General features: G+C 40.6%; 1 protein-coding gene and 1 long non-coding RNA gene across 3 annotated transcripts; one reads left to right on the top strand and one right to left on the bottom strand.

Moving 5' to 3' along the window:
• Positions 1-1221: 1221 nt before the first annotated feature.
• On the top strand, positions 1222-12033 carry FAM161A (FAM161 centrosomal protein A). Its single transcript, XM_068409239.1, has 6 exons — positions 1222-1341; positions 2373-2620; positions 3085-4266; positions 7889-7988; positions 8983-9137; positions 9744-12033. Exons 1-6 carry the CDS (start codon positions 1222-1224, stop codon positions 10210-10212), a joined length of 2274 nt encoding a protein of 757 aa, XP_068265340.1. The 3' UTR covers positions 10213-12033.
• Positions 2553-21507, bottom strand: LOC137667977 (uncharacterized). Of its 2 annotated transcripts, none has more exons than XR_011048867.1 (7): positions 21428-21507; positions 20590-20688; positions 19219-19266; positions 16644-16782; positions 15063-15170; positions 3474-3596; positions 2553-2725 (listed from the first exon to the last, which is right to left on the bottom strand). It is a non-coding gene; the product is annotated as an uncharacterized lncRNA (long non-coding RNA). The 2 variants fall into 2 exon arrangements; XR_011048868.1 differs by having other exon boundaries at positions 16658-16782.
• Positions 21508-22167: the final 660 nt, after the last annotated feature.

Genomic DNA, 22167 nt, shown 5'->3' with positions numbered 1-22167 from the left:
GTTAGCTGGAGGCGCTTGGTTAGGGCAAGCTGGGATGTGGGGGTTCTCCAGCTGCCCCAGGATTCATGCAGCTCAGAGTTAATTTGGTTTTAATGTTATATTTCCTAGTTTAGAATAAACGTTTTTCCAACTTGTAATTCTTAGCCTGAAATGTTGAATTAACCCTTTCATCCTCATTATTGCTATACTGAGATGCCCAGATTCCTCTTTATGTTTAAAGTATTTCTTTCATGACTCCCGAACTCACACATCTATTTAAAAATCTACTACACATTTTAAAAATCTGTAGCTTTTGAGTAACCCTCCACCACTTTGCTGACCAGCTATTGTTGAAATACTTTCCTATGCCGTAGCTAGCTAAGTAAAACATTCAGAGTAATTCAAATACTAAAATAAATAAATAGACACTTGATTTAGGCATTGATGCTCTCCTTGCATTATTGGCTGTTCACAATTACAAGTGATGCCTTACCCCCAGGACTACATCCAGCAATGATCCCTTTTAGTTTAGCTGTTAACTTGGATTAAAGCTTTCCTTCCCCATCATCACAAACTTCCAATTCTTCACAAGACTTACAACAACTATTGGGTGTGATGCAATCTTTTCACCTGTTTCTTTATATAAAAATGTTTGTAATTCACTACAATAAATAGGTCCATCAGTCGTTGATGCATCCTTACAGAGGTAGAAGAATATTCCTGCTGATCATGGTTTACCCTTACTCTGTAATTACTGATCTGTAGTACAAACTTCAAGACAGAAGAAGATTCTGCAATAATTTGAGGGGGATTAAAAACGTGGGCTTGTCAAGGAGTTACGAGTTCCAACTAAAACCCAGCAAAGAGTGACCTAAACACCGGCACGGGCAGCGTGCAGACGAACTCGGCACAGAGCAGGGTTGCAGAGGGGCGATGGAGCCCAGCCCCAGCCCCAGCCCTCCACCACCTCCCCGCAGGCACCCGAGGACGGGCGGGCGGCCGGCCGGGAGCAGGGCCGCGCGGGTCCCCGGCGGCTGCTCGGGGCCGGGCAGGAGCTGCCGCCGCCTCTCGGAAGGGCTCTGCCCGGCCTCGGCTCCGCTCGCCCCTCGAAGGCAGCCCCGCGGCGGGCAGGAGCGCGGAGCCGCGCTGCCGCCGGCCGAGCAGGGCGGGCCGGGCCCCCGCCAGCTGCAGCCCTCCCCTTCCGCCCGCGGGCCGGCCCAGCGCACCCCGGCGGCGGACGCCATGGAGGCAGCGCACCGGGCGGCGCGGCTGGCCGCCTCCTGCCTCCGCACGCCGCTGGACCCGCGCACCCGGGCGCCCGCCGCGCTCTACGAGCGGGGGCCGCCGCCCGCCGCCGCGCAGGTACCGCCGGGGCGGGGCGGGGGCGCGCGGGGGTCACCCGGGCCCCAGAGCGCGGCTGAGCGCGGGGAGGGAGCGGGAAGCGCCGGTAGCAGTTGTTGGGCAATGGGGGGGGACACGGGAGGCCTGAGGCTGGGTGAGGGGCTCACCGTAACCGTGCCTGTAACCGTAACCGTACGCAGAGGCGTGGGTCGGTCTGCGGAGGAGCCCTGAAACGGGAGGGTTAGAGGCAGCGTCAGAGCTGGATGGGGCCTTAAGCCATAAGCTTGCCCTAGGCAAGACTTTTTGTTGTAATGTCAAAGCTTATTAAAATACGTCTGTGTAGAAAAGCGTTATTCTAATAGTGGATTAGAATTTATTCAGCATTATTCTATTTTTTAGATAAACAAACTAGTCTTGTAATTTTTTTAAAACATGGTGCTGAAAAATAACATAAAGGAAGCCTTTGTAATGCAGACTAACCTGCTTTTAAATAACTTCTCTAACTTGTGTAAGCTTTAAAAATTGTTTAAAGAATGTGCTCACCTGCACAAAGCTGCAAGCTGCCATCTAAGCTGTGCAGAATCCCTGTCATTTCACAGTCAGTTATGGAAATGAGAATAAACATTTATACACACAATATCTAATGAGTTATTTTTAGAATGTGCATGGAAATGGGAAGTAGAGAAGGTTCTCTTGTGGTTTTGTTTGGTTTTAAATGAAGGCTTTCACAGAGCTGTGTAGTAATCAAGGAAAAATTACACTTTACAAAACAATTAAACTTTTTTTCTTTTGATAAGTCCTTTTTGATCATATTTCCTGGTATAAATATACTGATTACAGGGACAGACGTAGGAATTTTACATGCTTTAAATGGGACATTTAGCATATAAATTATTATGCAATAAGATTATTCCATGTAACTCTGCCTTAACATTTGTATACAGGTATCTCTATTTGGTGTTACTGTATCATTCATTAGACTTAATTAGGATAAAGCAGTATTAAGAACCTTGCTCCCCTTTTCTTCTAACAGTCTCAAACATCTCTTCCAGGATGATTTTGATTGGGATTTCAGTACCTCCAGAGAGCAGACCCTCTCTCTAAATGGAGACTCTGACAAGTGGGTGGACTTTCCCAAAATGCGCAGTTCAAATCAAGATTATTACTTGAAGCTGGAAGAGCTGAAGAATGCCCACCTGGAGACCATGGCAAAATTAGAAAGTATGTATCGGAATAAACTGTATTTAAAAGCAGTACAATCCTTGGACAAGAAAAATGCTGCTTCTAATACATGTTGTAGGTGAGTTTGATGGTACCTTTTATCTGAAGATTCTCAGTCATCTTTGCAGCCGTGATACCGCAGGGGTTTTTTTCTGGGGCTGGAAAGTGTTAGTCTCCCCATTTCCTATAAGCAGATAATCACAGAAAAGTTAGTTTTAATAATAAAAATGCTTATTCACCTTGCTAACAGACTGTGAGATTTACAAGTGTGCGTGCAGCAGAGACTGGTCAACGTGTTTAGTAAAGCACACTGCCTTTCCTTAAGGAGTGACTTGTTCACAATCAGCACTTGCTTAAAACTCTGATCTGGTGTGAGTGCCCAGTCTGCTTCTCTTTTTCCTTCTCTTCCCTCTCTCTCCTTTCCTACCAGCGCTGCTCTTTTTTTTTTTTTTTTTTCTAATGATGATACCTTAGAATGGAAGTTACTGGCTTTGCATCAATGTTGGACTGGACTCAAAGCAACTTTTTTTCCTTTTTTTAAAGGCCAACTTGGGAGAAGAGCTCATATGAGCCTCTACATTTGCACAAATCCTTTTCAGACTCTGACTTAAGCGATCCCTTAGGCTCAAGTATATCTGATGGGTCTGACAGAGAATTAGCGTTTGAAGAAAGTAGTAGTGAAACTGGATCATCTGCATTTGCTAAGCAACAGATTGAAAAAATGTGGGACGGGTTCTCTTTGGAAGACTACATCTCCCGCACCAAACACAGCCTACCAAGCTCACCAGCCTTCAGAATGAAACAGAAGAAACAGAAAGCATGGTCACCAAAAGTTACCGTGCCCCAGCCTTTCCAGATGACTATCAGAGAAGCTAGGAAAAAAGAACAGAACATCAAATCAAAGTCACAGATCGAAATGGAGAATAACTTACTGAAGAAGCAACTGGAGGAAGAAGCGGAGTGTCAGAAAAAATTCCGAGCCAACCCAGTGCCTGCTGCCGTCTTCCTTCCGCTCTACCACGACATCGTGCAACAAAACGAGGAACGCAGGAGGGCTGTGAAAGAGAGAAGCAAACTCAAGCTGTTGGCTTCTCAGAAGCCATTTAAATTCATTGAACGAGAGAAGCAAAGGAGTGAAATAAGGGAAATGCAATTAAGAAACCTTTCCGCACCCGAAAAGAAAACAAAACCGTTCAGAGCAAAGCCAGTGCCTAAATGGGTTTCCAGCCCAGCTGTTAATGACAAGATAAAGGAGGAAGAGCTCTACAGAGAGATCAGGATCAGAATGAGAGCTGAAGAGTTGCTACGTAATTCATCTCTACCCAACAGCAGACTGGCTTTAAAAGATACTAATAAGAAGAAACACAGGTGCATTGAACCAAAGGAAACAGAACATAAACCCAGGATCAAACCAGGTGTTCCAGATTTTGAACTGCTACACCAGAAATTTCAGAAACAGCTCCTGCAACAAAAACAATTGAAACACCTTACAGTCTGTGAGCCTTTCCATCTTCGTACTCCGTGTATTCCTTCAAACAAGGGGAAGATTTTGAAGGACATTCAAGAGGATGAAGAAAAGTTGAAAGAAACACGCTGGCCATATGCCTCTCTAAGACGTAAACCTCAAACAAGACATTCAAGTGCAAATTCACATCTCTCAGGATTTGGAGCATCTAAATCGCCAAAAATCACAGAATCCACAAGACGGCGGCTACAAGCCATAAGGTGACTCCTTTAATGATGCTCTACATTTTATATATACTTTAAGAGTAGACTGCTTTTGTATTTCTACATATTTAGTCAGTTCTTCCATGCAATGAATATCGGACTTAATACATTAATATAAAGACTTAATTATAATAGAAAACAGAATATTTCAATATAGGACCTAATTAATATTTATGATTGTTAAAGAAAAAGTAGTGCATTTTTCTCAGAATGTCCATAGGAGAGGGACAAATGACTGCTGTTTCCCAGGATATGCCTGAATCCCTTAAAATGGCACAGACCTTGTGTCTTCTCATGCCAACCCTGTTTTCACCCTGTTTTTCTTCTCTTTTGACTTTCCTTTGCCAAAGCTTCCTTTGAAGTCTTGCTCTCGATTTAAAAATTAATTCAGCCTTAGTTTATTTTTCCACCCAGGAATTCACTTGAGGAAAAGAGAAAGCTGGAAGAACAACAAAAAAGGAACAGAACAAAGCAGAAACAAAGAACGAAAAAACTCCAGAAAATTGTAACAACTCGGGCTGAGGCCAATGACCCACATCAGAGCCTAGCTCAGATGTCTAAATCCAAATTAAAAACATTCAGGTATTTTGTTGCATTCCCCTGAATCCTGAACCTCTCATTCTACATTGTATGTTAAACATACAATGTAAAAAAATAGCGTAGTCTAAGTTTACGTAATTACACATTGGATAAACTATACACTGTACCGGCAGCTAGTAAAAAAAGTGGAAAAATTCTAGTATTTCAACTGAGAAATTGTTGCCTGTTCTAATGATTTTGATCTATGTGTTCCACCTTAGAGTATTGTAGATCAGCTAACAGGAGACTGCTGTGATTTCTCAATTGCCATATCAACTAAAAAGGGAAAGGTTTTTTTTTTTTAAAAAAAAAAAGGAAAAGGAATAGTGTAGTTACAGAATATCTTTGCACTGCAGGATTGATAGGTGTTGGTACTGCTTTGGTGCTAGCTGTCTCCTAAAGTAGTGAACATTTCATGATTCGCTTCTTTGTCCCAGCAGATCCCCACTTAAGAGGGAAAATTAGAGCAGGAATATTATTTTAACTTAGCACACACAGCAGCAGCTAAGCAGGAAGCTGCTGGTGCTCAGCAGGAATGGGATCCAAAGTAACCTTTAGTAGAGATACAAATTCAAAGACTGTTTCTATACAACTGACAAAAGTAGTATGCAGGACCTTCTCAGAGTGCTGTAAGCTAGCAGTCCAGGTGGCTCCAGCTCTCTGATGCTGATCTAGCTCCAGAATTGCTGCTTGACCTTGTGTTTCTGGCTAATTTAACCATTTCTGCTTCCTTTTCTTTTTAATCCTAGGAAAAAAAAAAATCATCCCTGTTTGAATAAGTGTTTAGTGAGGTTTATAGTCTGTCTTAGCATGACGGCACTGCAGCCGTGTCGTCCGCTTAAAGCGCTGTTATGTGGAGATGGTGAGAGGTACTGACTATGCCACCCCCCTTGCTTCATGCATAGGCAGGATTCTTGGGCCACAGCTATGAATTCTCATCCCCAGTAACCAGGCAAATTGCCAGTAACTGGCATTAGTAGGGCAAAACAATACAAGGGTGAATGATCATAAGATAGATACACAAGATTTGTAGCTTGGACTAGCAACTTTTAAGTTACCATACTAAACTTTAAGGTCTTTAGAATATGGTCCAGGATAGAGATCTTTCTGAAATGAGGGTAGAAGCTAAGGCTGTCTTTATGGCTGGGAGTTGAAAGGTAACAAATAATGTTTCCTCATTTCTTTTTTTTTGCTTTACATGAGTCTCTTCTTTCTTTATAGCTAAAATGGAAAACGGAGGGTTTATTCTTAATAGACTTTAAACTCTGGGTTGTTATAAGCAAATTTGCTGAAATAGTGCAGCACCACCTGGTAGACAGTTACTGCACATCGTTCCACCAGCAAACTTCATAATGGTTATTCACCACCAATGTTGCTGCACTGCAACCAGAAAATGTAGCAGAAAGTGAAGCACACAAGTTCTTACACGCTGAAATCGTGCAGCACAGTGGCTCAGCAATGTCAGCCAGGAAGTGCCAGGAGCAGCACTGCAACAAGCATTTTGCTTGGCCACATGGGCAGTCAGTGACTATCCAGCACCCATCTATGCCCACCTCCCCCAGAGACAGCTGAAGCCAAAGCACACATAGAAAGAAGCAGCAGTCTAGGAGAAGCAGGGCTTACAGAGGGTCCTGGAGAGCAGAGATGCAGTGGTAGAGATGCAGGTCTAAGAGGGCAGTCCCTTCTATTTTGTTAGAGTCAAAGCTCAAGCACAATTGCTTTTGCAACACGACCAGCAGATACTGTTAATAACAGGAGCTTTATAATGTGTCCTTAGGCAGACGGATCTGCTGACTCCAGGACAGAAGCAGAAAACAATTTGAGTTACAGTAGCAAGGTGGAGAATTAGGACAGAGTGGGTGTGTTTACAGATTTAATTCGAGTTCATTCAACAGCGAACTTCACATTACAGTACTTAGCTTAATCAGATTTCAGGAGTATTGTAAAACACTCATGCTTAATTCTTGTCTGCACATAAAATTATGCTATTATAAAGCAAGATTACTTCCCTAGTGCTGATGCATTAAGGCTGGTATAAGTGCTTAACTTGATAATGCTTATTTCAGCAGAGGCTGGGTAATAAGGTATATTAATGTAAGTGCTCTTCTAACAGATAATTAGGTTTGTACAAAGCCGCCTGAGAGAACAAGCAAGTAGCAACAATGAAGTTCACTCCCTGAAAATGGTGAATAACTTGCCTTAGTGCACAGCCTTACTGCAGAAATTCAGAGGAGGATAAGGGAAAGAGGCAGGAGGAGACACAAGTATAAAATGCCCCCCAGCTTTCATACCTGCCCTTCAGTGTTTGAGTAATGCTAGAGCTAGCCCATGACAGAGGCAACATCACAAAGAGGTGTCTGTCACACACTGAGGATTACAAGCCATGCTACCTGGATTATCTAGTGCTTGCTGTGATCCAAGATATCAGGTCAGTTGATGAATCAACAGTTTCATCATCCTGCTATATTGACAAACCAACTAGGAAAAGAGGTGTGCTATGATCCAGGATGTGGCCACCCCTCTTGTGAGACAGACTGGCAAAGCAGCAAGGTTCTTATCATCAAACTTTACCTTAAAGTACTGATTTTTTTTATTTAATGATATTAATTTCCTGTGGTGTATTCTGATTTTATCAAACTGTTTAAATTTTGCTTAGAACAACTAGAATATCTGTATGAAATCAGCATTTAAAAAAACCTAGGTATCCAAACTTAAAAAAACCAAACCCTTAAGTATCCAAAAAAACCTAAGAATCCAAACTCAGCCTCTGTTTAACCTCACTGGCCAGGACCTCTCTGCTTATCCAAAGTGACTACTTCAGAGACAGTTTTGTTCCGTACTTGCAGGCAAGCAAGTGCTGTGAAAATTAGACAATATACCTCAGACCCTGTAACCACCGTAAAAAAAAATTACCTTTTATATATCTTTACATAGGACAATATTTAGTTTGTTATGAGCAATTTAACTTTCAGCTGCTCTGGAAAATTACTTCTTGTATTATAAATTAATAATAATTTCTCTTGAACTCTGTTTCCCTTAGGAATTATGACAAGCAGAGAATGCAAGAATATTTGCAAGAGTTGCAAGAAATGGAAGAAAGAGTAAATCAAAGGCCATTGCTTTTTGAAAGAGTCACCCAGGTTGTCTTGCTTCTGTATTACTTCTTAATCTTATCTTCATATACTGCACAAGGCATTTGTACTCGTAGTCAAACATTTTTAGGAGATATTTGAAAAATACTCTTGAGACCAGTATTTGTCCATTTTAATCTCTGTTGCCCCATTTTCATATAGACATTACTAATTTTTGTGACTGAGCATTCATGGCTTGCTTGCCCAGGGAACAGAGATGGCTGTTCTAAACATGTTGTCTGATCCAGTTACAACATGAGTAACTCTAAACACAACAAAAAATCAAAGCGAAAATGTGAGAGGTTTAAGTTGGGAAAGAAGTGATGAGAAAATTCAAGTAATTCTTAGTGTTGACTCTAAAGCTCAGATGCAGTATTTTTATCTCCCCGTTTCAGTATGACCGTGTGCTGGCAGTGTGGTCCCTCACGTGTTTCCAAACCCAGAGAGGCAGCAAGTCACAGATCATGAATTCCCTCATCCCTGCTGTCTGTGTGGGTTTCCTGGTCTGCCATTGCTGCGGGGCAGGAGTATCTGTGTAGGTTGGAGCCCAAGTCCTCCTCACTGAGATATTACCTGGAAGAACAGAATTTACACCCTCTGTTTAAGAGGCAGAGATACACATCTGTGAATTTGTTAAACAGCACTGTAAGAATCAATACTATTCTAGGGCAGCAGCTCCCAAAGAGAAGACAGAGAAGGAAAGGGGATAAGGGAGAAGCTCTGGGAAGACTATATCTGATTTTGTACGTGTCCACATCTCCCCCCTTCCTCAATCAATAGCTATGTACAGAATAAATACTTCTTAGCCAGTGGGCACAGGGAGCAAACCAGATTTAAACTAGTACAGGAAATGAAATTTTGGTGTAAAATTGTTAAGTATTGTTTTGCCATTCTTACCTGCAATTGTCAGATGCAGTTAATGAAAGAGAGTATTAATATAAGTCTCACAAGACAGGCATTTAATGCATTTAGATAACACATAACCGTTGTGTTTTTCCTACAGAAAAATGCCAGAATAGCTGCAGAAAAGCATTATTCTAACAGACTGAGAGCACTGGGGATATGCCCAGAGCTTCTTTCAAAGAAAGGCCAAACAACTAAATTGCTACGATGCTCCAGTGCTGAAGATTTTAATAACGCCACTGGTGCCAGAGAAAGGTAGAGATTACTGAAGGCTTTTTTTTTTTTTGCCACTACGTACCTAGTAATTAGAAAGCAATTTTTAATGTGAGAGGGTTTTTGTTGTTGGGGGTTTTTTTGGTAGAATTTCCCAGCTAAGTATTTGACTCCATGTAGTTAGCATTAGCATTTTTTTAATTGTTTTTCCCAAATCAAATATTATTTCATAAAACCGAGGATAGCACTGGATATATTATGTTATGTACTTCAAAGAAAAAAGAAAAAAAAAATTTATTTGTTCCTTTCACCAAAAATTCTGGGAGGTTGCTGGTCAGTCACTTCATTCTGCATACTTTTACTGTAATAAGCCTTATAAAAAGTACTTTTCAATATCCATGAGGTATTATTATATAAAAGGAATTGGAAATGAAAAACATGGAAATATATAAGCAATACTGTTGAGAGACTTTCTAGCATAAAAGGAGACTCTAGTGCGTCCCCCCCTTCCCTTTTCCTTCACCAGTTCTACCCTAGCCAAGCCTACAGGGGTTTGTCCTAGAGTACCTGAAGGTAGCATTCCTTTTAAAACCTACTGTAAAGCATCCTATCTGAAAATGAAATTACACATGCAAATTGTCTTTTCAGAGTCATCAAGGATAAAGTGAAAGAAAAGAAATCCTTTGAGGAAGCAGCTGGCAGTAGTCCTGAGTCTGAGCAGTCCGAGGAGGAGGAGGGAGAGAAGAGAAAAGGTGTCAAAACCTCCACCCTGGATGGCCAGTCCAGTGAGGAGGAGGATGAGGAAGAGGCAAGAGCCAGCCCTCATGCTCATCAACCTTGCTATGCAGGGGAGGCTGGGCCCAGCCCCCTCTCTGACCAGCACCCTGAAGAGGATGAGGAGGAAGAGGAAGCAAAGGCAGTATTGCTGCTTGGCCTTTCCCAGGAGGAAGGGGAGGACGATGATCAGTTAAGACCCAGCTCTTGGTCTGACCAGTCCCTTGAGCGTGAAGAGGAGGGTCAGTCTGACCCTGAAGCTGAGGGTGCCTTCAGATATGAAGATGAGGAATATGAAGATGATGATTCAGAAGAGAAATCCAATGATGATGCAGCTGACTGAAAGGAAGGCAGACTGATGGCCTGAGAGGCTCAGGAATCTATTTCATTGCTGGCAGTGAAATAGACACCAAAGAAAAACTTGGTGCTTTGCTACTGATACAAAATTCAGTGAATTTAAACCTGTTAGCTTAACAACAGTCTTTCCAGCACAGAAATCTTGTCTATTTTCCAGTAAGAAAGATCAAGTTACTAATTTCCACCAAGAAAGAATTTTACTTTTATATTAGTCTTTATTCTAGTCTCCTGTGACATCAGCGCACCTCTGTTCATAAAATGAACTGCAACCCCTGTTTAATAATAATGTCTTGCATGGTGTGTTGGCAAGCACTGAGGTCTTAACACTTCCATCTCTTTCTACGTGCTGGCAAAGCCAGGTGAGATTTTGGAGCAGGAATTTGCCATTACCAGTGCCTCCCAGTCTCAAACATTTCAGTACTTCTGGGGTCTGTTCTTGCAAGACCCTCTAGGATGGCAATGAATAGACCAGGGTTTGTTGTGCAAGACCTCTGAGTGTTTTTAGCAGAGCAGCTGCTAGGAAGACAACTTGTTGTGCAGTTAGACAATATGGCCAAATTAACCTGTTCAATTCCTCCCTTCTCTTCCCATGGGGTTTGTCTGCTGCCCACTTAAGTGAGCGGAATCAGCTCTGAGATGGGTCAGATGAGTGCCAGGGCCAGAAAAGATTACTGCTTTTGGAGGAAACAAGTTGTTATTCAACTCAACTACTTTGTCCAGCTAAAATATTAACAGTACTGCAGTCACTGAAGGCTCTCCCTATAGAGGAGAAAATGCCTAGAATACCCTGAGAGGAGCCACTTAAACTTTCACAGAGATTTTTAACACTTACAGACAAGCAAGGTAGAAGAGTAAGTCTGTAGAATATGTTGTGCTGCAGATCTTGTATTACTGTCTAACCAAGCCCCAAAACTGTCCTTTCAACTTCATGAGCTCTTCTCACAATCATGTGAAATCATTCTTCATAACATAACAAATGCTGACATTAGTCTTCAAATTTCTTTATTGAGACAGTAAACGTACACTGTAAAGAGAGAATCTTACTACATCAGATAAAAATGTAGCCCAACAACTCTAGTTGCATGAAAATATGGAAAGAAGTGTGTTAGTACCTTTTATTACACGCTTGCTACTCAGGACTTCAGCTACTACAAAACACAGAGTGAATATAGAAGGTTTGGTTTTTATTTCTTTCTATTAGTAGCACCTTCTCCTATTACCAGCCTTCCTCCTAAACTGTTATATGCAATGTTAGGAAAGATGCATCCACATAATAGCAGACCACAAACAAGGATTGCAAACAAGCTTTGTCAGGACAGAGTATAATGTGACATTGCACAGGTGCTCAAAACACGTCCATTGAGTAGTAAATGCATTTGTTAAAACTACCAGGTTTGGAAAAGCATCTGCAATGACTAGCAAAAAGGATATTTTTTTTTTCTTCCACGCAGTATGCAAGAGCACTAGCTAAATCTGTTATTATTTGTTCCTCTTGACTTTGAGAAACTGTTTAGAAGTTTAACATTATTACTTTTATTTATTTTTAAAGTGTGAGCATAACTAATATGAATTTGAAACTTATTTTTTTTACTTAAATAAAATATCCATTGTGTATATGTCATACATGAAAATATTAATCATTACTTCACAAGGAAAATCACAGTTTACAATCTCTAGTTATACCCGACAGCCCCACAATATAAACTCAAGGTTGGTTTGCTTGCGTTTGTCAGTATTCTATAATTCTGAAGAGTTGTACAATATGTTATTGAATTCATAGCCACCTATTACTGATACTTGTCTCCTTAGGAAATAAAATTTTTTTGAAAGAATGCAGAGGAGCTTTAAGTTATGTTTTTCTCAAAGATTATTTGAAGACATTTCAAATCAGAAAAAATTCAAAGCCATTTCTAAGACCTGACAGCACTCAACTAAGTGTTCTGAAAGGACATAAATAGATAATCGTTGAACTATTAAGACAGAGACTAAAAATATTACTAAACCACCTTTGAACTGGAAGGAAGTAGCAAAAACAATGCTTTTTTTTTTTTTAAGGTTTTAGAAGGAGGAGTTGAGAACCTATATATAACAGATTGAGTTTTTCACTTTGTTTTTACTATATTAACCTTAATAACAGAATTAATGAACACTGATATAACAAGGAAGACTTAGTATAGCTTTTGGAGGTTATGCCTCAAATTTTTTAGCATTTTTTAGAAAGTCAAGCAGAATCATGTGGACTAAGGGGATCCATTTGATGTGGTTTACCTAGATTTCCAGGAAGCATTTGACACAATTTCCTATCAAAGCATCTTAAAGAAGCCAACCTTGTAGGAAAAGAAAGGTCTTCATGAATTAGTAACCAATTAGAAGTTCAGGAAAGAAAAGGTCAATTTTCACAGTATAAATGCAGTTATCAGCAGACATTCAATGAAATTACAACTGTTCAGCACACTCAGAAGGGATCCATTCCAAAGAGTTTGCTGAGGCCACAGACTTATTCAACGCTGTGAAAAAACAAAATTGACTGCAAAGAACATGCTGAAGGATCTTATGACAATGACAGAAGAACAGATATAGTTCAGTTTTAATAAGTACAAATAAATGCATGTGAGGGTAAAAAATATTCCTAAACTATACAATGCTGTACACTGAGAAAAAGCAATTCCATCTTGAATACTGCATGCAGTCCTGGTCCTCCCATCTTAAAGGGAATTTATTACGTAACTGGAAGAAGGCAACAAGAATGAGCAAAGATAAAGAATGGTTTTCATATGACAAGAAGGTAGCTTGGTTTTCATCTGACTGTATATACTAGGAGTCTTCAATTTGGAAAAGATCCGAGAGCTCAAAACTTGAGATATTAAAGGAACTGGTTATGGAAATCACTTTGAGCAGCACAGATTTTCAAAGTGAAAGAATCATGAAATTTAAGTCAAAAAAACTGTTCAGAAATTGCATTACAACCAAGAAAGGGATAAGTGTTCCAATAAGGAACTAAAAAGGAAAGAAATAATAAAGAAAAATCACAGATGGCAGAACAAAAATGGGGAGAGACAGGTCAGGATGAATTAAACATCATGAAGCAAAGTACAACAGTGAAAAATTCTACAGAGTAAAAGGCATGGACACCACGCTGTCATGAGATGAACAACAGGCTGGCCTAAAAAACAAGTAATTATTTGACCTTAATATGAAAATCCAACTCCAGGTGAAAGTTTTGGTAAATTACCAAGATGGAGAGTAGTACCGTAGGAAAGGAGAATAGATTATGTAGTGCTTTGTCAGAACTCAGAACATTTTGATGCAACTAACATGGAGGAAAAAAAAGAGTCATTTGATTCACAAAAGATGATATAACAAGAAGCATTTTAAGGTAAGAAGCTCATCAAAGGAGAAATGATGATCAGTTATGCTTTCAGGGAAGCTGCCTAGCAGGAGGGAGATGAATAGAAATGTTTCTCACAGATTATTGAATGTTCTGTCTTTAATATTTTAATTAACGGCCAAAGCACAAAAGTAGAAACATTCAAAAATTTGCAAAGAAAATGAGAAAGGTGTATCCAAAAAAAGGATTAAGAATACCACATGGGAAGAAGAAGATAACTTTGCATATAGACTGCAGTATTAAAAAAGAATTTAAAAGTGCAAGAATAACATTTATTTAATGGGAATTCATCACCTGAAGCTGTAAGGAGAGAGACCCAGATTACTTGTTGAGCAACAGATACTGAAACAAAATGTGATCATAAAAAAGGTGATGGAGTCAAAGGATGTGCCAGGCACAATATTTCCAGCAGGACTGGAAGAACGGTACTTGTAAGTCCATAAACACTACAGATGTCATTCTGGGCTTCTGAGTGATTCTCATGGTACTGAATGTGACCAAAGCCTTGGCTGGAAATTCTGTACTAAACTTCCTCGTGTGTATCTGCTCACACCTGCCACAGGTTCCCACTGAGATAAGCTGTACCCATATCCACTGTGCTGGAGAAGGCTGATGTTACAGGCAGTCTGAAGGGTCAGCATTATCACTTGGCTGCAAGGCACTAGCTTGCAAGTGTATATAATTTGTAGGGGATACACACCCCAGGAAGGAGATCCAGATTCTGGAAGTTTAGTGCCCACAGGCAGTGCATTTGTTATGGAAAGGCTCTAATATCTGGTGAGCCAAGGCTGAAAATGGCCATGAGGTCGTAGGACCTGCCAGCTGTAATAAGCCAGCTGCATTTACTGAAGTTTAGAGACATCAGAAATGGTATGTTATTAGCAGTGGCAAATTCCACAGGAAAAGGAATATCACTGCCAAGTAAACCAAACAGAAGTACAAGGCCCACAGAGGAATAAAAACTACTTTGTTACAGCCAGATGCAGTGCCCCGTGTGACTGTTCAGCACCCACTCTCACCTACCTTGCACTGAATACAGTCCTAATGTTAAAATATTGACAGGTTGTACATAAAGCTAATTTATATACATTTCTAACTCTCTATTTACATATATAATTATATATATTTCTATGTTTTGAAGTAAGAAGCCAGAAGTTTTGGATATTGTGCTTTTTCTGGGTGCAATGAAACGTTGTGGTATTGTTCTCAGGGAAGTCAATAACAATTTTGAAAGCGAACATAAAAGTGCCACTGAACGCTTCTGAAAACAAAGCACCCAACTTTGAAAAACAGCCTCCAAAAGCACGATACCCAACTGGACTCCAGTGGGGCTATAGGAGCAAGAAGAGTTGCTACTGTGGACTGTTTTACATCATATTGAGCTTTGGCCAGAAAACCACTCTTCTTCAGGGGGTGTTTCTATCCTTTGGTTTGCCTTCCAAATTTACCTGCATTTTTCCAGGGTTCTTTGTATATATGATATCGCTGCCTCTAGAAGCCATCTTCTCCTGTGCATAATTCCCATAACATCAAGCAGGAGGTTACGTTCTCTTTTCCTTTTAGAAAAAAATTATGACATCATTACCTTTTACAGCTGCTCCAAATGAAGAGAGTAACAAAAGTGTGACTTTTTGGAAAAAACGTTTAAAGTCATCACTATTTTGAAATTATTTAATTATAGTCTCATTTAGGATCCTCAGGCTTCTGGAATGACAGAATATTTGCTGAGCTTAGCAGATAATAGGCACTCTAAAGCTCAAAATATATATTAAAAATTATTTCTAAGAGTGTGTCTATACAGTTGCCCACAAATTTAAGTCAAACATCAGTTTTGTAGGCAGAATACATTTGTCCAGGAACTAGTCCATTATTACAAGATATGGCACAGCTGCATGCTTACAAACGTTAACATGCAGATAAAATTAGAAACTGTTTGATGTCTGTCCTCCTCACCCTTCAGTGGAATGTCAGTCTTACATCTCTGATTGTATAATATTTGATAATTACTTGGCTTTAGGAGAAAAAAAAAAAAAAAGCCCTTGCATACTCCAGCAAAACTCAAAATTGCTCCTTTCTTCAATAGGAATTTCAGGTATTTGAGGAATGCCAGATGAGAACTAAGACTTACAATAGTATCAGAAAAATTTCCATCCCTACTGTATACTAAAAAACCTAGCAGTCAGGTGAAGCAGCAGAGAAATTGGGGATCACACGAGTAAGGCAAACCTCACAGATTCAAAGAAAGTTGTAGGACCTGATGTACTGCTTTAGATATTAGTTTTGTATTAAGGAATAACAGCATTAAGAGGCTTCCACTGTGCTAAGTGTGCACAAACACACAGAAGTACAATCCCCAATCCAGTCTTACTGGGCATCTCTGCATACTTCAGAGGAAGTACATCATGTTTACTCAGAGAGTAAATCCTTTCACAGACAGCTGAGCATATAAAACAGCTTGCTTGTGCCCAAAGAGCACAAGCTCTGTCCTCCCCTGTCCTTTCTTTTCTTCCTTCTTTTTCAGACCCTTTCATTGAGTCAAATTAACTCACTAAAATAGCCCAGCCAAAAGGAGGGGGTGAGGTCAGGAAATGACAGGGACAAGCAGGACTTCACTCAGTTATGATTGGTGTCTCACAGAACTGCATCCCAGGATTAGCCACACGAGAAAATCCACCACATGCTTAAGTGGCTGTAGTGCAGAGAAGGCAGATGTTTACAGGCAAGAAATACTGTTGTTTTCTGATAATTATGACTGCAAATGAGACCATGTTTAATTTCATGAACAGAAATGGTACCATGGAAGCCCGTTGTCAACAGGACTAAAAACAAGCATATTTGCATTTGCATAGCTCAAAACTTGCTACTAATAGTTAGGGCTTACTAACACTAAACCGATTACTAAGAATAGTTAGGCAGGTTACCAATAAGAAGGTTAGTAAGTCTAAGCAGGTTACCAATTAACAATAAGTAACCACACTAGTAACACAGCTAGGAAATTCTAGTTGCCAGAGTAATGAATTGTTACAAACCATCCAGTTCTCACATTATTCAGATCATTGCTCTCTTTTCAAGCAGCCTTCCACACTTACAGATGTACATGGTTCTCATGAAGGGCTCCTCTTAACTTGCTATACTTTTTAATGCACATTTCATGGCATCTTACATTTTCTAAAATAGATAAAAAAAAGATACACAAATTACATTTGTAATAAGTAGTAAAAGCAAACAAACAAAAATCAGCTGTTAAGCTATGAATGTGTGTATTAAGTTCTGATTAAGTTCTGCTCTGGGGAGCTCAGTCCAGTAACACCTTTATATCTGAAGGTACTGGAATTGCCAAGGGCACCATCACAGCTAACCAAGCAATGAGCTCTCAGATCTAGTACTAAAGGGGCCACACAAACAGCTAGGTGTGAGTTAACACAATCCTTGACAATGACCAATTTGGGGTTTGAAGTCAAAGAGTTTTCTAAGAAAAAAAGCAACTCCAAATATTACACAGCAGAATATCAGCCCGAAGTGGGAAGGCTAGTCTGACTGACACAAAGGGCCTGCTTACCATGCCACTGCAAAATATCATCTTTAAGAAATGCCTATCAAGAGGTTCATAAAGTTTATGATATTGCCTGAGGCAGTCAGACCAGAAGCATGTGAATGTCAGAGCAGAGATATTAAGCAATTAAGACTTAAAATAAAAACCAGAAAATAAATTTGCAGAGTTGCCCACTTTGAAGACTAGAACTATTACTTCCTGCAAACCTCTGTCCGTTTCCTCAGTGAGAATTTCCCATATCCCTTGCTTGTTAACTAGATTCATAGTTTATTCCTGGATGAAACCTTCCTTCTCCTCATACCCTGTTAATGCTGATTTCATTCAGGCCTAGCAAGCTGAGGCTGAATTTAACTCTCCTTGTGTAGCTGGTTGGGTACCTGTTTGCCTGCTCCAGCTTGTTTCAAACCCTGAGAACTAGCACACTGCCCTTGTAGCACGCAGGCCCTCATGTTCACACAGCTCCCTTTCCTCCCTTTCCCACTGAAAGGCAGCTCAGTGTTGCACAGAAATAGCCTTCAGCTTCAAACCAGCCATGCAGCTTCAGTCCTATGGCTGAGAAGCTTCTGAAAGCAGTATCTGGACTTTTCTAATTGATCATAATAGCTAGAGCTATTGTGTACACCCATTCCTCGCTGGATAATGTAGGTGCATGCATAAACCAATGAAAGAGGTTAAAACAGAAGCAGCCAAGTTGCACTGCTCCCTTCAGAAGCCAATGATCACCAACCACATGCCATCATCAGTTTTGAGTCTGGGGAAGAATGAAGCTATCTCAGTGATTGTACAAGTTTCTGAACACAGGCAATGATGCCTGTACAATTTGCATTCCTGACCGAACATCCACTGGTTTCTGCTGGGAAGTTGGTAACCTTGCTGCATTCTCATGAACAGCTGAGGCCAAGCTACACGAGGGAGACTTTCTCAAGGGCTTTCTGTAGCTCTTCCACCTTCTTCAGAAGCAAACTGTTCTCTGTGCTTATCAAAACAGAGGTGATAACACATCAACACATTAGGGAAAACACTACCCACCGAGCTTGTTATATTTCTGAAGTTACTTACAAAGCACGGGGATATTGCACAATTAATGCCACTTCGCATTGGCTGGAGACATCATTATTTCCAAACGGGATTAGCTGGAGAATATGAGTACTAACAGTCACTGACACATTTAGCATGGGTGAGGCAGTAAATATACTGGGTAATATTCAACTTCATATAAAGAGTAACTAGGAAAATGTTGCTCAGTTTTATTCAACAGCTAGTTCTCATTTAGATGCTTCACAGATGGTACAAAACCAAAGTCTACCGTTTGCCCTCCTCACCCTAATGTAGAGCCAGCAACTCTAAAATGCAGGGCAAACTCCATTTTAGGCCACACAGCTGAGCTCAGCAGTGTTTGCCTGTGAAACACACTCAATCTCACACTAAATGAAAAGAAAATCCACCTGGAAGATGTTTCTGTGAAATGAATCCCTGCATAACTCCTCTCTCCAGGACAGAATTGCCACATCCCAAAGGAATTTCCATCCCCTGCTCTGGCTGGCAGCTGAAGGGGCAGGAAACCCAAGTGGGGAATGTCCAGGTACACTAAGGGCCTTCCAGCATGCAGCCTACAGAGCACTTTCCACACCATTCTCACAAGGCCTGTGCCTTGACACAGAAAATCTTACAATACCTGCAAAAAGCTTTGACTTCCTCAGGCAGAAGAAATTCTGGAAGGGCCAAGTATTAGGAAAAAAGAGCAAAGTCTGTCTTCATGGCAATTAACCTGTAGGTGGTAGGATTCCTAACGGCTTCTCAAAAGGGACCACAAAACAATCCAAAGAAACTGCACACCAGAATTTTTTGTCTACATTCATAAATCACCTTGCAGTAAACCAAGCAGTGTCCATGATGCAGTAAGATTATTATTTTTTATTTTTTTTACTAGTAGTTTTATCAAAACTTCAGTAAAACACATTATCTAACCAGCACAGAGATGCTGAATATATGCTTCCCTTTTGTGCTGTGAGTTGTATTACAATCTAACTCACCACCCTTTCATACATTACCTATTCAACACAGTCCTTCAGCTCTGCTAGTTCCTTCAGGCAGGCATCCTGTAAAATAATGGAAATTATCATAACTTGATAAATTATTTTTCGTGCATAAATGTCTGTGGATACCATTCACTTGCCATAAATGAGAACAAAGGGCTGAGGCAGCATGACATACTTGATAAAGTACTTGTAAAATTTTTTTTCTTAACCAACCTATGGTTTCACAGGACAGTTTGAAATGAATTAAAAGTTTGCTTCAGGCAAAAGGGAGCAGTCCCTTCCCTCTCTCCTGGCCACTTACTATTGAACAGAGTCCAAGGCTTGTAAAGTCCAGATCAAAAAGTCCTTCTGAGCACCCAGTAACCCTATTCAACTCCCTAAAATAGTAGAAACAATCTCTAGCAAAACACTCCATGCCTCAACAAAAGCCCTTTCCAGCCATTTCGGTGAGCATCAGTGCAAGCAAGGGGAGGGAAGATCAGATCAGTGCTAGTAAAGGCAGGGGAAGTAAACAACAAGACAGCTGTTAGTTTATCTCAGCCATAATGTACGAGGACATCCCAGGTGTGTGTTTCTTATCTTTTGTTTACTGCACAAAAATCACTTCTCAAATATACTGAGGCATCTGACTATTGTCTTTCCCAGACTTCTGCTATAAGCCTAGCACAGATATTTTTTACAGTCATTTTTGAAAATCCTACCTTTGGTGTTCATTACAAGACCTCTCCCTTGTACATAGGTCCGCTGGGAGGCGTGGGCCAAAATAGGATCTGTTGCTCACATAACTGTGCACGCAGAAACAACTTTTTCACCAGCAACAAGTTGCTTGAAGACATATTTGGTTATAACTTGGGGTTTTTTTTTTTACTAATGTGAAATGCAATTTTGCCAGTGGCCACATAAGGTACACTGCACTGTATCAGCGTGCCCCTGAATTCCCCATCCGGGTGCAGCCTTAGTACCCACAAAAGCAGCTGAACAGACAATATTTTTGTTTCTGCAACATCTAAGGTACATCATCTCATCTACAGTAGGACTGCAACCTCCTCACGTTGTCCTGCCACAAAGCCTTGGATGAAGTGATTTTTGAGGTGCAAGAAAGCAGTCCAGCCTCCCCTCTAGCACTGGTTAAAGCCTTTGAAATTTAGAGAGGAGACAACAACCCCCCGGCAAAACGCACCCTCGCTCCCCAGAAAGGTGTAGGAGAGGAGACAAACAGAGAATGAGAGATTTTCTATTCTCCCTCACTCCTCAATTCACTTTAATTCTTTCAAATTTCTACAATTTTTCACTGTCATTCCCTGATCTGCTCCCTTGCCAGCCATGCTGCTTGTGCCATCGCAAAAGAGAAATGAGAATGACAGCAAAGAGGTAAAAACCAACCTCTTTCAGCAGTACTATCAGCCTGACGTGTGGGTGGGTGAAAGCCTCTCTGAAGACTACGACGCTCTGCAGTCACAGGGGTCGGTTTGGGTCCTCTGGCTGTACAGAAGAGCAAGAGAACTGACACACAGAAACCCTGCCAACCGTTCAACACCAAAAAAGCAAAAACATTGCCAGTGGCAGACTTTCTGTCAGCAATCAAAATCAATACCCTCAATTCTGATTTTCCAAAAAGAAAGTATCCCTTAAAAAAAAAAAAAAAAAGAATCCTAACAGGACAGACACAAAAGCTACATTCCAAAGGATATAATCATTTTCCACGTGGGAACTATGACAGTCTTTTACATTTTTTGTTTGGGTTTTGGGGTTTTTTTTTGGGGTGGGTGGGTGGGAGCTATGTGGGATTTTTTTTTTAGAACTTCCTGCCACACAAGCTCTTTGGACTCTGTATCACATTTTGCTGCAGAATGTCTACTTATATCCCAGTCACACAAAGAACAATTATAACAAGAAGTATTGTACTCTGTACTATAAACACTGGTAGAATGAAATAGAAAGATTAAGGAAAAAATAATTAAAAATAGAACTCTTTTCTTTCCAAAGGAAATAACATGATTTTTACCCCAGCGTCTTTTGTGATTGTTATAACAAAGGTTCATTTTAGGCCATATCTCACTGCACTTAGAATCAGGAAACCCTGGTACAAAGGTAGTACAGCAACTTGTGCTTTGTTTGTGCTGTATGTCTGGGACAGCACTGCAGATTTCAAGGGACTTGCTGGAGGTTAACATAGCTGTTTCAGGGGGTAGGTTTTCCTAGAGCACAACTCTAACGATACCTGCAGCACTGGAGAACTCTGCAGGTTGTGAAAGTGAAGGTGACTTGTTGGAACATCTCAACTCATCTAGATAAAGTTGTCCATTTTGCAGTGGGGCAGGTTCAGCAACTGATGATCAGGCCCAGATCCCAGCTTAATAAGAGAGGGATATGGGGCAGAAAAGCACTCAGCAGCACATTTCCAAGCACTCTTATTCCCAGCAAGACCCCTACCTTTGATGTTACAGGAACTGCAAGAATTCAATTCTCAGGATTTGACTGGCTAGAGAAAAAAAAATTTATCCCACTCCCCTTAGTCACACAGCATTGTTGTGACCTGCAAACTCACAGCCCTGGGAACATGGAAGTGTTAAGATGTCTTAACTGCTTCCCCCAGTGTTCTGCCAGGAAGAATACGTCTTTGCTATCAACAACATAGTGTTTCTCTTTATGCTGTAGCAAATGCAAAGTTCACATTGAAGTGGTATGCTTCTTTCCTAACGGGAACATCAAAAGATCACGTTAGTTACATTTTACTGTACAAAGTTAAGTTATTTGTCTCTCTATTCAATACCAATGGACATCAAGGGAAACTCTCTACCTCCTGCAACTTCAATGGTGCAAAACCTGCCCTCTCCTTTTTTTCATCTCTCCCAATACAGAAAACAAGCAACAAGCCACCTTTCTTTTATATATTTCAAAAGTCAAAACACTTCAGAGTAAGCACAGGAACTGGAAAGAAAACTGCTGCACACAGGCATA

This window comes from Nyctibius grandis, chromosome 1 (assembly GCF_013368605.1).
Source record: "Nyctibius grandis isolate bNycGra1 chromosome 1, bNycGra1.pri, whole genome shotgun sequence".
NCBI classification, from domain to species: domain Eukaryota; kingdom Metazoa; phylum Chordata; class Aves; order Nyctibiiformes; family Nyctibiidae; genus Nyctibius; species Nyctibius grandis.
Note: the sequence above shows the minus strand (reverse complement) of the source record. Positions and strands in the feature narration are given on the sequence as shown.

Coding starts and splice junctions, on each gene's coding strand:
- FAM161A (XM_068409239.1), top strand. CDS start 1,222: ATGGAGGCAGCGCACCGGGCGGCGCGGCTGGCCGCCTCCTGCCTCCGC. Junction 1,342..2,372: donor CGCCGCCCGCCGCCGCGCAG/GTACCGCCGGGG, acceptor CATCTCTTCCAG/GATGATTTTGATTGGGATTT. Junction 4,267..7,888: donor CGGCGGCTACAAGCCATAAG/GTGACTCCTTTA, acceptor TGTTTCCCTTAG/GAATTATGACAAGCAGAGAA.